Below are 17002 nucleotides of genomic sequence, written 5' to 3' on the forward strand. Positions count from 1 at the left end.
ATCTGAATAAATATGGGGCAAGGACACTTATTCAGTGCTCCTGTCTTTTTCCTGAACATTAGCCATCTCTTGTTGTAATCCTGCGTCTGCTCTTTTGTTGGCCAAAAGAGAACTGTAGACTTAGAGTCTACAACAATTCAGTTCAGTAAATAATAATTATTTTTATTGACAAGTTGAAAGCCCAGAGACCCCTGGGGGAAAATATGACCCACTATAAATTATGCATAGATTTAATTCTACTTATCTATTTAAATCAATGGGTCTATAAGCTAGGACACTATTTGCAAGGTACACTTCTTAAGGATCTGTAATGTATTTAGAAAACAAACATTCAATGTAAATGCAAAAAAAATTGCAGCTGAGATTTTTTTTAATGTTATATATTTTTGAGAGAGACAGAGACAGAGTGTGAGTGGGGGAGGGGCAGAGAGAGAGGGAGACATAGAATGTGAAGCAGGTTTCAGACTCTGAGCTGTCAGCACAGAGCCCGATGTGGGACTTAAACCCATGAACCATGAGATCATGACCTGAGCTGAAGTCCGGTGCTTAACCAATTAAGCCACCCAGGCACTCCAACAGCCGAGATTTTGAGTGTCTTTCATTTCAGGTCACTTTCTGTTATTTTATTCCATTATGAGAACTGTAACACAAGATGTGGTACAGTGAAAATGTCAGAAGTGGTGGTACTCTGCCCAACCCTGGCTCCATCACTTGTGCTAGCACAGCTCTCTGCATATAGCAGGCTCCCAGGCAAATGAGAGTTACATGTTATGCTTTTATTTGGCTCATTATAGTTTGAAGCAGTAATGTTAGAATTAGTAGAATTACAGAAAATAAAATATTGGAGAGCATGTTAGAGTCACCTGAATTTATGAGGAAAATACAGAAAGACTGTTTTTTGAAGTCTGTGTAAGAATATAAAGTCTTCTACAGAAGAGATGAACACGAAGGAAGGGAAGCAAAACTAATATAAAAACAGGGAGGGAGACAAAACATAAGAGACTCTTAAATAAGGAGAACAAACAGAGGGTTACTGGAGGGGTTGTGGGACGGAGGATGGGCTAAATGGATAAGGGGCATTAAGGAATCCAACCTGAAATCAATGTTGCACTATAAGCTAACTAACTTGGATATAAATTAAATAAATAAAAATATTAAAAAATTTAAAAATAATATAAAGTCTTCTTTCACTCTCTCTTTCTCTTTCACGCTGTATCTCATATATTAGCAAACCCAGATGGCTTTACCTTCAACATACACTCAGAATCTGACCACTTTCATGATCTCCACTACTACTATCCTGGTCCAACTCCTATTGTTTCTCATTTAGATTATTTAAATAGCTCTTAAACTGGCCTCGCTTCTGTACTTGCCCTCTTACAGTCTACTAAAAAAAAGAAAATCCAACCGATCCTTGAAAATCCTGGGGCAGATCAAGTTAGTTCTCCATAGTCCCCATGTCATGCAGAATAAAGGTAAAGTCTTTCAATGACTTACAAGGTCTTCATGATCTGGCCACCTAGTAACTAGGTGCTTCATGATCTGGCCACCTAATAACTAGGTGCTCCCATCTCAGGGCCTTTTCGTCCTTGCTACATCCATTGCTAGTAAGGTTATTCTCACTGATATTCACATGGTTCTCTCCTTTATCTCTTGGTCTTCTCTTACCACTACATATACAGTAGTACCCACCCCAGCCTCCCATTCCCTCTTGTCCTATTTTGTTACTTTTGTATATTATGTATTACCATGTGGGATATTTTATATTTACTTATTACCTTTACTTTTTAAGTTTTTTAGTGTTTATTTTTGAGAGACACTGAGCTTAAGCAGGGGAGGGACAGAGAGGGAGACACAGAATCCCAAGCAGGCTCCAGGCTCTGAGCTGTCAGCACAGAGCCCGATACAGGGATCAAGTTCACGAACTGTGAGATCATGAACTGAGCCGAAGTTGGACACTTAATCAACTGAGCCACCCTGGAGCCCCTGCTTATTACTTTTAAATGCATTGTCTGCTTTCCCTCATTTTTTGTAAGTCCCACAAGGGCAGGGCTTTGTTTCATTCACTGGTGAAGAGAGAGAGAGAATTTGCCACTCCAAAATATGCTTCTTTGGTATAAGGATTATATTGTAAGCTTTATTTTATTTTATTTTATTTTATTTTATTTTATTTTTATTTTATTTTATTTTAGAGAGAGAATGCAAATGGGGAGAGGGGCAGAGGGAGAGAGACAGAGAGAGAATCTTAAGCAGGTTCCACACTCAGTGCAGAGCCCCAGGCGAAGCTCACTCCCATGACCCTGGAATCATGACTTGAGCCAAAATCAAGAGTTGGACACTCAACTGACTGAGCCACACAGACACCTCATTGAGCTGTTTATTTTAAAGAAACGTCATATATGGGGAAAGTTTTACAACTGAGTAGAAGTTACTCTTTTGTAAGAGATATTTTAAGGGAGCTCTCCTTTTAGAGACTGTCTCCCTCCCTGTACCAGGAAGAAAAGGTTGACTCTAAATCTCTAGAAACTCTTATTAACAGAGAAGACACTAACTTAAATCTGTGTAACAATCTTATCCTTGTTTATAGGTTGGCCTGATAACTGCCCACAATTGGCCTCTCCTAGCTGGAAGTTGATATTTAAGGTAGTGGCTTGGGCTACCTTGGGAAGTTACTCAGTTTTCCTGGGTCACTCCCATGTACATAGGAGGCACACATGCTATTTAACTTCTGTTCTTCTCTTAACCTTTTATTACGGGGTGGAGGGGGGGGTCTCAGCCAAAAATCTAGAATATTAGAGGGAAATTTATTTTTCCTCCACCACTGTAGCCACAGTATCTACAGGAGTCCCTGGCCCAAACATACCCAGCATTGGGAACACATAGCTGAAAGGGTAATGTGAGTAAGTTGACAAACTATGGAGATATAGACTCAGAGATAATTAAGCTTTAACGTGGCTTTCTCCTTAGGGTGAGACTGTGGCCTTGTTTACACCAAGTTTGGTGCAAGAAAAGTTTAGCCCAATGTTTAAAACATTACACAAAATCACACAGATGTACAGATACTCCATTAACGGTATTATATGATCCATACTACCATGTTAGCAAGAAAATGAACTCAAATTCAACAAGGCCCTAGCCTCATCAGACATTGTTACAAAGTCTGGGGACCATGGTAAAATGAATGGAGATATCCTGCATTTGTTGTTCTTTTATATGGTCATCTTTTCGTGAAAGTTTCTGTATCCTTGGCAAAAGAGACAACTGAATTTAATCTTACAATAGTGTGAATGTGTGTGGTCTCTTCTAGCTATGTTGTGGTCCCCTTGAAATGTTTTAGGGATGTTTCAGAGTGGGGAACCTTGAGGTACTTTTTTTTTAAGTTTATTTATATATTTTGAGGGCAAAAGCATGAGCAGTGTAAGGGCAGAGAGAGGGGGAAAGAGAGAATCCCAAGCAGGTACCACAATGTCAGCGCAGAACCTAAAGTGGGACTTGATCCCACAAACTATGAGATCAAGGATGTTGCAGGACCCATTCCTGTATTGAGGAATTAACAAAATAAAGTCAATATCCTCATGGAACTTACATTCTAGTTGGCAGAGATAGACAAAAAGCAACCTAGGATTTTATTTATATATGCATTATATATACCACTTTTATACATATACAGATATTTATACATGCACATATATGCAAATGTAGATATACATAAAATAAATGTCAGGTCATGATAAGGAGTGATGAGAAATTAAGCAGGGTAAAGCTTATAGGGAATGCCATGATGGCAGTTGAGGAAGGGTCCAAAGTCACACAACTAACATTTTGTAGAGCCAGGATTCAAACATAGAGCATTCCAATGCTAAATCTGTGGTCCTAACAACTATGCTAAAGCTAGGTGGCTCTTCAAAGGCTAAACTTCTAGCCTATTAGAGCTGGCAATGCAGAAAAAGACAGTCTGATTAGGACAGAAACACTTTGAAAGGGAAACCTGGGAATGAAAAAGGCTTCTCATAGTGCTCTGTATCTTACAAAGAATAAATAATATTTAAAAACATAAACTGAGCACACCTCCTTCTCCCCCAGAAATTCTCATAATTAGTATGGTGAGTCAATGCCTAGTAAATGGCAAAGGCTTGGGTGCCCTAGTTCCATAGCTGACTGCTCTGATCCTGCCTTAGAGACCAGAAAGTAGGGAGCAATTTGCCAATGAGAAGGTTAGGCTTACTTCTGTGTCATCCATGTTCTAACAGATTTCTTGGAGGTTAGAATTTCCATTTGATCAAGACTAATTAGAAAAAGCTAGCTACTCTAGCATAAATCAGGTTTCAGTGGAGGACTTGAACACAACCAACAGTCACCTAAATCTCTGGGGTAATCATTACCCCAATTCCACAGGTCTGAGTGTGATCTCCTTCCTGTTGTATAGACATAGTATGAGCTAGGATTCAAGACCACATGGACCAACAGCAAAGAGTAAATTTGCCAGCCCTATACCATGGAACTGCAGGGAAATGATTCATCCCAGGAAAATATGGAGGTAAGATCTGCAAAGGATTCTTTTATCCCTACAACAAGGCTTTCTCAAAATCAGTATTTATTAAATGGTCTTAAGTTTTGCTTCATAAGAGAAATTTCCACATGATTGATCATCCTCACAAATAGGAAGAAACTGGAAATATATCCAACACATAGTTTAAATGTTTTGCTTAGATTCCCAGGCTTTGTTATCAACTCAATCTAGACTCTAATCTTCCCTTACCAGCTGTATGACATTGGACAAGTTACTTACCTTTTTTTTTTTTTTTTGTGGCTCAATTTCTCCTACTGTAAAGTGGAAATAAGTGGCACTGTTCTCATCAAAATATGAGGATGAAAAAAATACTGAATGTACATGCCAAATAGTAAGCACTTTATGAATGCGTGATAGCCATCTTTTGGGGAGCCTACTTCATGTATGTCCCATCCTCTGAGAATCATCCTCTCACACCCTGAGACTGGCTCCTGTAAATCTATGTAACAGTGACCCTGTATACTCTTCTCTGTTTAGTCATCTTATTGATTAAAACAGGGGTAGACACCTAATATAAGCTGGGCCAATCAACTCTTTCTGCCAAAAATTTGAAGTTAGACCTCAAAGACTAATTAGTTTCTGCAGGTGCTAGGCCTGGAAAGTTATACTGATTCAAATGTCACGGGGCGACTGGGTGGCGCAGTCGGTTAAGCATCCGACTTCAGCCAGGTCACGATCTGCGGTCCGTGAGTTCGAGCCCCGCGTCAGGCTCTGGGCTGATGGCTCGGAGCCTGGAGCCTGCTTCCGATTCTGTGTCTCCCTCTCTCTCTGCCCTCCCCTGTTCATGCTCTGTCTCTCTCTGTCCCAAAAATAAAATAAAAAACGTTGAAAAAAAATTAAAAAAACAACAACAACAACAACAAATGTCACTTGAGGACCCTTTGCAAATGGGCAGAGGAATACAGTCTTCAGATCAAGAGGGAAATGAAGCAGCGAAATGGAGGAAATCATGAGAGACCATGTGAACACAGAGGAAATGACAGAAAGAGATGTTGTCTTGGTCCCTGAATGCTTCCCAGTTCCTAATTCCAATGGCTCCCAAGACTGCTGAACTTCGTGTGTCCTGAGTTCCATGAGATAGTTCTATTTTCTTGTAATAAATCTCCTATTGCTTAAGTTAAACCATTCCTGTTCTTTGTAATCGAAGAGTTAGCTTAAGCCATTCCTGTTCTTTGTCATCAAAAAGTTCCTTAGAAGAAATGGTTTCGAAAACATTTGTGTTAGTTTAATGTAAAAGTTCACTTTTGACATCCTGAACCAAAAATATGTTTCCTGTAATTAACTGAATAAAAGTCAGAAATAATACAGAAGAGATACAGGCCAATTTCCCCCTTCATTTTCTATGTAACAGAGGACAAAGCTAGCCCTAGCCAAACTATAAAATAGCTTCAATGTGCTGCTATGCCCTTGTTTCCCTCCCATCTCATTCTCATGGATTGTTTACTGGACATCCCTGAATTCCTGAACAGTGTCTTGCATTTGCTGTGTCTTTCCTACCAGTAACCATACATCAAAACTTATCTGTCCTTTGACCCTTTCTCCTCAATTCTTCATTTTTGTTTTCTAAGAAGGCAGCTAGATACTTTTAACTCAAGCTAACATGTTAATTGATTCTAATATCAGAGAAGGCTTCCTTTTTCATTCCCGGAAACATACATGCGACTTTAGGGAAAAATCCCTTAATTAAAATGAATGAAATTAGTGATGGGAAATTCTGACACTGAATAAAGTAGTAGGATAATTTTTAGAAAGGTGCTTTTGTGATATCTATTGTATGATAATCACATTGCATATATGCAAATACCAAACTACACCAGAAAAAAAAAGAGGTTAGAGCAAGATTGCATATTTTTGATATATTTGAAATTATTGAGAAGTCCTTTCTGTACTGTAGCAAAATTGGTTTAGAAGCTAAAAATAAACGTATAGCTTAATATATTCAAAATTGTAATCAAATGTTGAAACAAGAAAATCAGTCATAAATGCTTAGTCAACTGAGATTATCACATTTCTATGCTAATCCTGTGTTTTTAATTAACAGATAAAGCAGAAGAGGCTATCTAAACAATAGTGTATAAAAAATGAAAAAATAAATTTTCAAGTTCTAATTAAATGGAGAGGCAATAACAAAATACTGCTGCATTTCAGCAACTCTTTATCAAAAACAACAAAAAAACACCTTGATATATCTTTCTAAAATTACATTTCACAGGCTTCAGCATGTTTATAAAGAGTCCAGATGTTAAATATAAGCAGAGATATCACACCAAATACCGTCTGGCCTTCTTCACCAAACCTCCTAATTGGTCAGAAGATCCATTTCTTACGGAAGGCAATTCAGTGCAGTGATTTAGAATGTGGGCTCTAGAACCAGAATGCCAGGATCCATATCTGGGATCTGCTACTTTCTTTTAATATTATCCTGGGCAAGATAATCAACCTCTCTAACCGTAAGTTTCCTCATGTGTAAAATGTGCCCACCAATAATACCTCGTATTGTTTTGAGGATTTATTCATTCACCAATAGGTGTCTGGCACTGTTCCAGGCTTTTGGAACAGTGAACACTGTAGGTGCAAATCATTGCCCTCATAAAGCTTACATTCTCAGATATTCCATCTAAAGCATTTAATTAGCAGAGTGCATGGTACTCAGTAAGTTGTCAATAAAGGTCAGCTGTTGGGATTACTAACACTTGAGTGAGACAGAACAAAACACTGGCATTCAAATGATGCCAATGTGTCAGAATGAAGTCAGCACATCTAAGATTTAGCAGTGGCCCTGCCACTAACTTTTTAGATAACCTTCGTTCAATCTCTGAGCCTCAATTATTTAATCTATAAATTGATTTTAAGGTCCCTTTTACTGAATATATGGCAATTCATGAGAGACATAAAAAGTGAGGTTTTAAAAACATTGAAGAAAATATTTCACATTGCATATTTTACTTTTATCTCATCTTTTAAATGACATGAAGAGGCATTAAGCACAAGAATGCATTTTCAGTACACTGAAGGCTTAGGGAGAGTTCAAATGGTAAGTAATCAGGTGTAGTTTTGTTTAAAAACAAAAAAGAGAGAAAAGCATTCAAGAATCACTGGAAACATGTAAATGACCAATATCATACCCAAATCTTTAGCTTCATAAAATATGAAATCACAAAAAAATATAGTAAGACAGAAGTAGCATCTTACATTTATCATAAAAAGTATACTGGGATGCCTGGGTAACTCAGTCGGGTAAGCGTCCTAACTTTGGCTCAGGTCATGATCTGACAGTTCGTGAGTTCAAGTCCCATATCAGGCTCCATGCTGACAACCTGGAGCCTGCTTGGGATTCTTTCTCTCCCTTTCTCTTTGCCCCCCCGCCCCCCCCCCCCCCCCACCTCAAGCTCAAGCTCAAGCTCAAGTTCTCACTCTCAAATAAATAATTAAAAAAAAATTATCCTTTCTTTGCTTTCCATGGATACCAAACAAAGAACATGGCAGAAAACCAATTTTTAAAAATAAACCCAAATAAAAATATTGCAGTAAGATTAATCAGCAATAAAACCATAAACACCATTACCATCTATACCTAGTATAATGTCAAATTTCAATCAACTTATCAAAATTAGTCAGGCTTAATACTTTTTTTGGAGTGGTATCTAACAATCTAGTTACATACCATTTTAAGTAAATGCACAGATACCCCAAAGTTTATCAGTATACTTAAAATATTCATATAAAGTACAAATAGGAAAGAAAATTTCATGTTGGTCTATAAAATAATTATAAAGAAAATGTAGTTGATTTATAACTAAAGTGAAACAAAATAATCCAGTAATTCACTAGCTTTAAACAGAAATAGTTTCAATTAGAAACTTAAGAGTATCCAGAGAACCCTTTTAGAAGTTAAATGGAAATTACAAGAACATTTTCCAAAAGCAGGCCAATTTCGTTAGCAATTACTTCTTTCCATTTTATAGCTGTCATACTTGTTTATCTATAATGAAACATTGCTCTGCTTTTCTCATGGTAATGAAAACAATACAACAGAGCTAAAGGAAGAAAATGTGTCCCCCCCCACCCCCAAACTTAAGATACTATTTTGAGGAGAGACAATTAGAAATATTTTCAAGTCCTGAATTTCAGTGACTTCGAATCATTGAACAGAATAAAACTTTTAAGTTCACATAAAATTTAAAGCACATTACAATTTTTTTGCTTTGATTTGTGGGACATAGACTTCACAATTCATAGACATGTATATATTTTAGTGGTATTTGGGGAGGTAAAAAATGGGGCTTGGTGACTTTCTTCACTACTTGAAAACTGAAACATTAAACTATGTTAAGATTAATCAATTTTTGAAATAACCTCATTATGAGGAAAGACATTTACCACTTTAGTGAATGTTATATATATTTATATTTATCTATTTGATATTTATTAGGAGAAAAAACACATGTCTTCATGTATCTTTTAACCATATATCTATTAAAATCCATTCCAGAAATAGTTCTATAGGATGACACATAGAAACAGTACAATTCACTTCTATAAAAAATTCAACACAAAGAATATTTTATTTTTTCAACATAGTGTCATGTATTGGTGGGTAGTGAAATGAAAAGAAAAAGAAAGTGAATTCCTCCAAAAGAGCATTTATAGAAGTTTCAAGAGTAATAAAAGACCACTGGCCAGAGGTATCATAAAATTCATCCAGTAATTATGACTAACAAGGAAAATCAGCAGATGGCTTAGAAGAAATCAATGGAAGTGACTGTAAAAAAATTTTATAATGTTGGTATATTTATTGTAGCTAATAAGGAAAATCATATAAAAAAAGCATTTATTAAAATAAAGACAAAAAATATTCTATGCCACTGAGGACAAATTCAGGGCTGGTTTGTTAATGCTTATCAGTGCCCTAAGAGATGTGACTGATCAGTCATTGGACTCTGTTGCTGATCCTGGAATCCTTCTCAATACAACACAGAAAGCCACTATCAATCACTGAAAATAGGCAGTGAAACCTATTTGTCAAACCTGCTCTAAGTAATATTGTTTAAGATACTCAATCTGGAACCTTCCTCACAGGCAAATAGTACAGGAATAGGTACAACCTTCTAAGATACATGCTGAAGCATAGGTTGACACTCAAAAATTTGTGAATGCATGAAAATGCTTAACAAGGAAAATGGAAGAATAACATTAAAGCAGATAATGTTATGATTTGGTTAAGTGGGATAATTTTTAAAGGCTAACTGCCATCTAAGACATAGAGCAGTTTTAATTCTGATGATAGAGGCACTTAAATAACTACAGTCATCCTATACAAATCAAAACCACAATAAGACACCACCTGACACGTGTCAGAATGGCTAACATTAACAACTCAGGCAACAACAGATGTTGGCGAGGATGTGGAGAAAGAGGATCTCTTTGGCGTTGCTGGTGGGAATGCAAACTGGTGCAGCCACTCTGGAAAACAATATGGAGGTTCCTCAAAAAATTAAAAATAGAACTACCCTAAGACCCTACAATTGCACTACTAGGTGTCTATCCAAGGGATATAGGTGTGCTGTTTCGAAGGGACACATGAACCCCAATGTTTATAGCAGCACTATTGATGTATATACGTACATATAAATATATGTACATATACATACAATGGAGTATTACTTGGCAATGAAAAAGAATGAAATCTTGCCATTTGCAACTATGTGGATGGAACTAGAGGGGATTATGCTAAGCCAAATTAGTCAGAGAAAGACAAATATCATATGACTTCACTCATATAAGGATTTTAAGATACAAAACAGATGAACATAAGGGAAGGGAAGTAAAAGTAATATAAAAACAGGGAGGGGGACAAAACACAAGAGACTCTTAAATATGTAGAATAAACAGAGGGTTGCTGGAGGGGTTGTGGGAGGGGGGATGGGCTAAGGGGCATTAAGCAATCTACTCCTGAAATCATTGTTGTACTCTATGCTAACTAACTTGGATGCAAATTAAAAAATTAATAAATCAGGGGCACCTGGGTGGCTCAGTCGGTTGAGCGTGTGACTTCAGCTCAGGTCATGATCTTGCAGTTCAAGAGTTCAAGCCCCATGTCAGGCTCTGTGCTGACAGCTCAGAGCCCGGAGCCTGCTTCAGATTCTGTGTCTCCCTCTCTCTCTGCCCCATCCCCACTCATGTTCTGTCTCTCTCCATCTTAAAAAAACAAAAACTTAAAAAAAATTTTTTAAATAATAAATAAATAAATAATAAAGAGTGAAAAAAATACAGTCATCCATTTTCAAGAAAAGCAATCACTACAAAAGTATCAAGAAATTAAAACAACAGTTCCCTCAACCACAATGCACCAGAAATTGAAGACTGCTACTGGTAACTAACTGACAATTAAGCAGTTTCAGTACTGTTTATTCATTAGAATTTAAAGCTATAGTCTAATGGCTTGAAAAAAATCTGAGACAAAATGAGTAACTACGGTCGAGAATTTGATACCTGAAGTAGCTTTAACACCTGAGCAACCAAAATAAGACTTTCTCTAAATGAAGAAGAAAATCCTTGCTACTTTCAACAAAAAACATTTTCTTCTTCCAATGAAATTAATGATAATGCAATTCTTGTCCAAAATCAAATGCTTTTTAAAAATATTTAAAAATACCTATTATAATGTGATTTGATCTATAGTCCTAGAAATACAAGGACAGTGGCTTAGTTTTAGTTGTCTTAATTTCCAGATATATAATATCTCTACTGAAATGTGTTTTAAAATGTATGCAATTGTTGAACTATATTGGAAACATAAGCCATAATTTTAGTTTTAGAGTAAAATTGGGTATATAGGAGAATTTTTTGAAAAAATTAACTAATCAGTTTGATAGAGTAGGCAGTTAGCTAGACACAAGCAGGGAGAGAGCAGGTAGTTTTCTGATTGTTCAGAAGGGCCAAAACCAAGTTTCAAACAGCCAGGAACCGCACCCCCCCCCCCCACCGGGGGGCGGGGAGGGGAAACACATATCTTCCCTATAGCTGTTGCCCTACAGTAACCTATAGCTTCATGATAATACATTTACATTGTGGTTTTGACCCCCCTCCTTTCAGAGGGATGCTTCCATGACAGTTCATATAAGGATCATGTAAAACCAAAGACATCCCCTCCCAATCTGTAGGAGGAGACCCTTAGATGATAGGAGGCAATGCCATCAGAGACCACCCTCGCTATGACCCCTATAGCTTGCAAACATAAAAAGGAAAGACAACCTTGACCCCTGGAGCAGCTGCCACCTCTGGGCCTGCCCACTCTCCTACCTTTAGAGTGTACTTTTGCTTTAATTGCTATTAAACCCTTGCTTACTTGAGAGTCTGGCTATGAATTCTAGGCCAAACTCACAAACTGAAGCAGGGGGTGGGGGTAAGGGTGGGGAGCAAATGGGTCATGCCACTGACATAGTGAGATCAAATAAATATAAATTTTAGGTGAAGGTACCTTTGGTCTGCTATAATTATACATTATACAACTTCAGAACATTAAGCAAAGCCTGCATAATGAAACACATCAGAGAAAAATATAGTTCAATAATTGAACCAATTTAGAGAAAGTCCACACTAGTTCAATCTGACAATGAACTCTGTTCCATGTTCAACAGTATGATGTGCTGCTTCCAGTGAATAAAAACCACATCAATGCCCCACTTTATTTTGCTTAAATAGACTTAGCCGTACTTAGGATCTGACATGAATTCTCCAAGAGATGTTAAGTTGTATTGACATGTAGCAGTAAAGAACATTTTCGGCTACAAGCAACTAAAACCACGATCTATAAAAGCATTAAAACCAAGTCACTGCTCTTAATGTAATTAGGTAAAGTTTTCTAAAATCTACTTTGAAATAACTATTATGCTAATATCTTCTACCCTTGGCCAAATTCACTCTTATGAATTGTTGTTTTACTATTATGCTCTTCCATGGCTATAATTTATGAGTAATTTCTTTGCAAAATGAGAATAGGGAGCACAGGAAACAATCTTATTTGGCTCTAAGACTGTAGGTGATTATGTGACTAACTTGTGGCACATCTTATCACTAGTCCATTCATGATTATAATATGACAGATTTTAATCAGTAAGTAACTCATTGTCTAATTGGGTGTACTTACCTCAAGTAAGTATTTCTGTAAATTATATCAACAACTATCAAAGAAGGCTTTCACACAAAATATGAAAACCCACAAAATATGAAAATCAACAAGAAAATATGTAAGTTTTGTGAAAGAACTTCATGCTGTACTGCATTGCTGTAATGTCACTTTTCTAGCGTTCTATTTATAAAACTGGAAAATGTTTAAAAAAATATTCTCCTTACCTGTGTATACAGTTTTTACTCTCGAGATAGGACATACCAGAAACAGCATCTAATGAAAATTTCACTAACTGCTTGAGTTTTAGTTCATCCTTCTTCTTTCTCAGAAAGGAGAGGAAATCACCTCCTAGAAGAATTGAGAGATGAACAATGAGATAAAATCATGAGGTACTGCTTACGAGAGATACCCAGCAGAACAAAAAGCTTTACACATCTGGCCATGCTTTTTACCCATTTTGTTTGACATGAGCATAAAACAAAGTATGAAAAGAGCACATCTATCAGGCATCATAAACTTTCCTACATACAGTTTAAGCCCTTTAAATGCTTCACACTGTTTGTAATCCAGCATGCAATAATATTCAAACAAAATCATACAATTTCGCTGTTGCCATTTCTCACCAATTTGTCCGGGTAAAATTTTCTGTGAAATTTTGTTTCCTCTGATACCAAATAAAAGAGTGTAATTATTAGCAGTTTAAAATGTAAATGATACCAAATTAGTTATCAGATTCACTGACTCCTTATGATTATGAAGTCACTGATGGTACAGGGGCAATGATTTTGATGATTGAACTGCTGAGCCAGCTTGTAGTTTGCGCATCAGATGGATTTCAACAATGTCTTCGAGCAACTCTTTAAACCAGCATGATCCAAAAAAAAAAAACACAAACACGCAAGGGAGCCCGGGTGGCTCAGTCAGTTAAATGTCCAACTCTTGGTTTTACCTCAAGTCATGATCTCACGGTTTGGTTCCTGAGTCTGAGCCCTGCGTTGGGGTCTGCACTGACAGTGTAGAGCCTGCTTGGGATTCTCTCTTTCCCTCTCTCTCTCTGCCCTTCCCCTGCTCATGCTCTCTCAAAATAAATAAATAAACTTTAAAAAAAGTTTTGAAAAAAAGAGAAATATAACACACAGTAATTTTCAATTTTCTGGTAGCTACATTTAGAAAGGTAACACTAACAACTAAACAGTGAAATCCATTTTAGTAATGTATTTTTTCTTTAGTCCAATAAACCCAAAATATACTACATCAATATATATCATTAAAAAACTATAGTTTTTATTTTATATTTTATCATCCTAAGTCTTTAAAATATGTTGTTTATTTCACATTTCATGGGACATCTCAAATATTTCAAACATTTTTAAATTTTTCTAACTGAATCCTCCCCATTTTAAGGGGATTAGAATTAAACTAAATTCAAAATTCAGTATTTTTAGAAGCAATAGCCACATTTCAAAAGCTGAAGAGCCACCTATCGCCAGTGATCCTTAAACTGTATTCATTCTTCATATGGCATTAAAGATTATATGAAGGCCTGATTATCCTTCCTTGTTAATGTATAGTGTATTGCATTTTTAAAAGTTAAATATATTAGAAAGAAATTTCTCTAAAAACAATAATTTCCACGTTCTCTTTCTATTAGGCTCAGATTTTAAACCAGAATTTTGCAAGAGGGATTAGCATTTTAATTGCCATTTCCTAAACTTTTTAATCCTCTCCACCAGGGATCCAGGCTTCCTTAAATAGAAAAACTCTAGAGGTGAAGACTTAATGGCTTTTTCTTTAATGAGAGTACCTGGAAAATAAACACTTGCCTAACTCTACTTATAATGTATGCTGTGTTTCTCTAACTTCTTTTATTCACACATCAAGTGTTACACAAATTTAGGTGGGCCCTTTACAAAATCAATAGCTATATGCTTAAAAATAATCTTAACTGTGTCAGATAATTTAGTTTGTTCTGTTCTTCTAAAGAGAATATCAAATGTATTAAATTACTAGGAAGATTATTGAAATAGTCTCTATCAAGCTTAACTTAATTTTTTGAGCAACAGAAAGCAACAGTAGACAGCAAAATTAAGCACTAATTTCTCAACTTTAATAGGTATACCAATTAAGTGGATGTGAAATCAATTTTTAGCTCAAGTTATTACTTGGACCAATATTTACATATATTAATTCTTTTGTTAGATGTATGTTGGCCTATTTTAGAAAAAGTGCAGACTTCTGCTCTTGAAACCATATAGCATTTTGTTTAAGCTTTGGAATAGCTTCCCAATGAAAAGAGCTTTTCTGGAACGTGATTTAAAGCAGCATATGACATAACCCCAGTATTCTGTGGAATCCTACTATTTCTTTCCAAAGTTCGCTCATATTCAGCACTTTTCCATCTGCTTCCTGTTCTTTTAAAATCTACCCCTTCAGTGAACCTCCTTTACCCACTAACCCCTGCCTCAAACTGTAAATCCTGTGAAGAGAATTGTGCCTCTGTTGCCCAATATTATAATTTCAGAGCCTACCACATCATGTCTGGCATGTAATACCTCAATAAACATTTCTTGAATGAACAAGTAAACAATGTGTACGTATCCCTTCTTGCAGCTTCTAGGCTTCCCAGGAAGACAATCTTTTTTCATTAATTTTAACATTTCTTCTCTAGTACTACCTCTCCAATGGTGAGAACTGTACTTTTTAAGTACTTGTTAAATGTTCAAATAATGTTTAGAAAGGGATAATACCACATTTTTTATCAATGGCACTGGATGGATGCTGTAAAATTCTTTAAATTCCAACAATAAAACTTAGTGCTTTAAGACTGAGCTCATCTTGATAGACACTTCGTAACACTAATGCCTTAAAAATTGCATCATTTAAAAAAAATGATTTGCAAAAAGACAATCAGTCCTTGGTACATAAAACTGTAAAACAATAAATGCATTATATAATAAAGAAATGACAACACTTAAATAGCATTCCAAGTTGCCTGAAAAGTGATGCCAAGTCAATAAAGGTAAAGTACTAGAAAGCACAGTGACATACAGCTCTTTCCCAATGCTGTGACACAGCCAAAGATACAGACAAAGGACTGTCTGATTGCCTCTTAGTTAATCCAGCAATATTTCTTTCTGCCTTAGAGAAATGTCTTGCCTAAAATCATTAAATCATTAAAGTAAATTTTAAATTTATTTCCAGTTTCTAGTTATTCAAGACACAGAATGATCTTAAGTAAAGAAGGAAAACCACCATTCCGCAGCCCTCGTCAGCTTCTTGCAGGTCACTGCACAGAAGCCAAGCCTTCAATAAAAATTAAGTAATTGTGATTCAGCACTGAAAGCCTGAGCCTTGGGCAAGTGTTAGCATTAAGAACCCTGAAGCAAGAAGTCAACTCCTCAGGGGATAGAGTATGAGATTAAAGGTAGGATACCCAGGAAATAATTCAGACAGAGCCAGAAATGTTCCCCTAGGCACAATACTTGATGACTACCGTTAAGTGAAGAAGAACTAGAGGGTGACATCAGATGATAGAATTTTCAGTATTCACTGTCAGTTACTGTAGAAGATAGTGTCTGTTTCTTTGAATTCATTCTCCTATAATTTTCATTAAGGGCCAAGTTAAAGAACCTCTCTTAGAATTTGTGATATATGTAATAATCATGTATGTGGTGCAGATATTTATATTTGTATGCATGTATATATATGTAGATGTATATACGTGTGTTTGCATATATGCATAGAGCATAGAGTACCATACCTGACCACTGCAATAAGGATCTTGGTGTTCAAAGCAGGCAAAACAAGATATTAATGCCCCTTTGTAAATCTGTCGTAAAAGGATTATTTCTATGTAGGTATATTGCACATTAAATGAAGATAGGATGGATTATTTTCTAAAATTTTCCACCAGTGATAAATTTCTAAGACAATACTTAATATGTTTTTATAGCCAACTTTTGGGTTACTGGGGAGAGAGCATGACATCATGAAAAGAACCTGGATATTGAAGTCAGACTGACCTAGGTCTGATTAACTAGGAGGCCTTGGGGAAGTTGTTTTTCTAAGCTTCTTTAAAACAAGGATTAAGTGCACTTATTTCTCAAGATGGTTTTGAAGACTATAATGTATCTAAAACATGAAGCCCATGCCTAAAACACCATATTATACTACTACAACTTCTTATTTTTGCTCAAGCTATTTTATATCTCAAGAAAGAAAGAGATGTAGTAGGGACTGGTTGTTTGTCATATATGTGTTTTCCCTTGCCTCACTTTCCTGCCCTTCTCCCATTTTGGAAA

The 17002-nt window shown here is 36.2% G+C and overlaps 1 protein-coding gene across 4 annotated transcripts in view; it reads right to left on the reverse strand.

The window, feature by feature from the left end:
- The window catches only part of FER (FER tyrosine kinase), a 437513-nt gene that overhangs the window by 95174 nt on the left and 325337 nt on the right, over window positions 1-17002 (reverse strand). For all 4 annotated transcript variants that reach the window (XM_040447039.1, XM_040447033.1, XM_040447048.1 and 1 more), the window contains one exon: window positions 12926-13049. In XM_040447039.1, coding sequence (XP_040302973.1) covers window positions 12926-13049 — 124 coding nt within the window. The remainder of the gene's footprint in view (window positions 1-12925; window positions 13050-17002) is intronic.

Source organism: Herpailurus yagouaroundi, unplaced genomic scaffold, assembly GCF_014898765.1.
Source record: "Herpailurus yagouaroundi ecotype Mexico unplaced genomic scaffold, PumYag 29, whole genome shotgun sequence".
NCBI classification, from domain to species: Eukaryota; Metazoa; Chordata; class Mammalia; order Carnivora; family Felidae; genus Herpailurus; species Herpailurus yagouaroundi.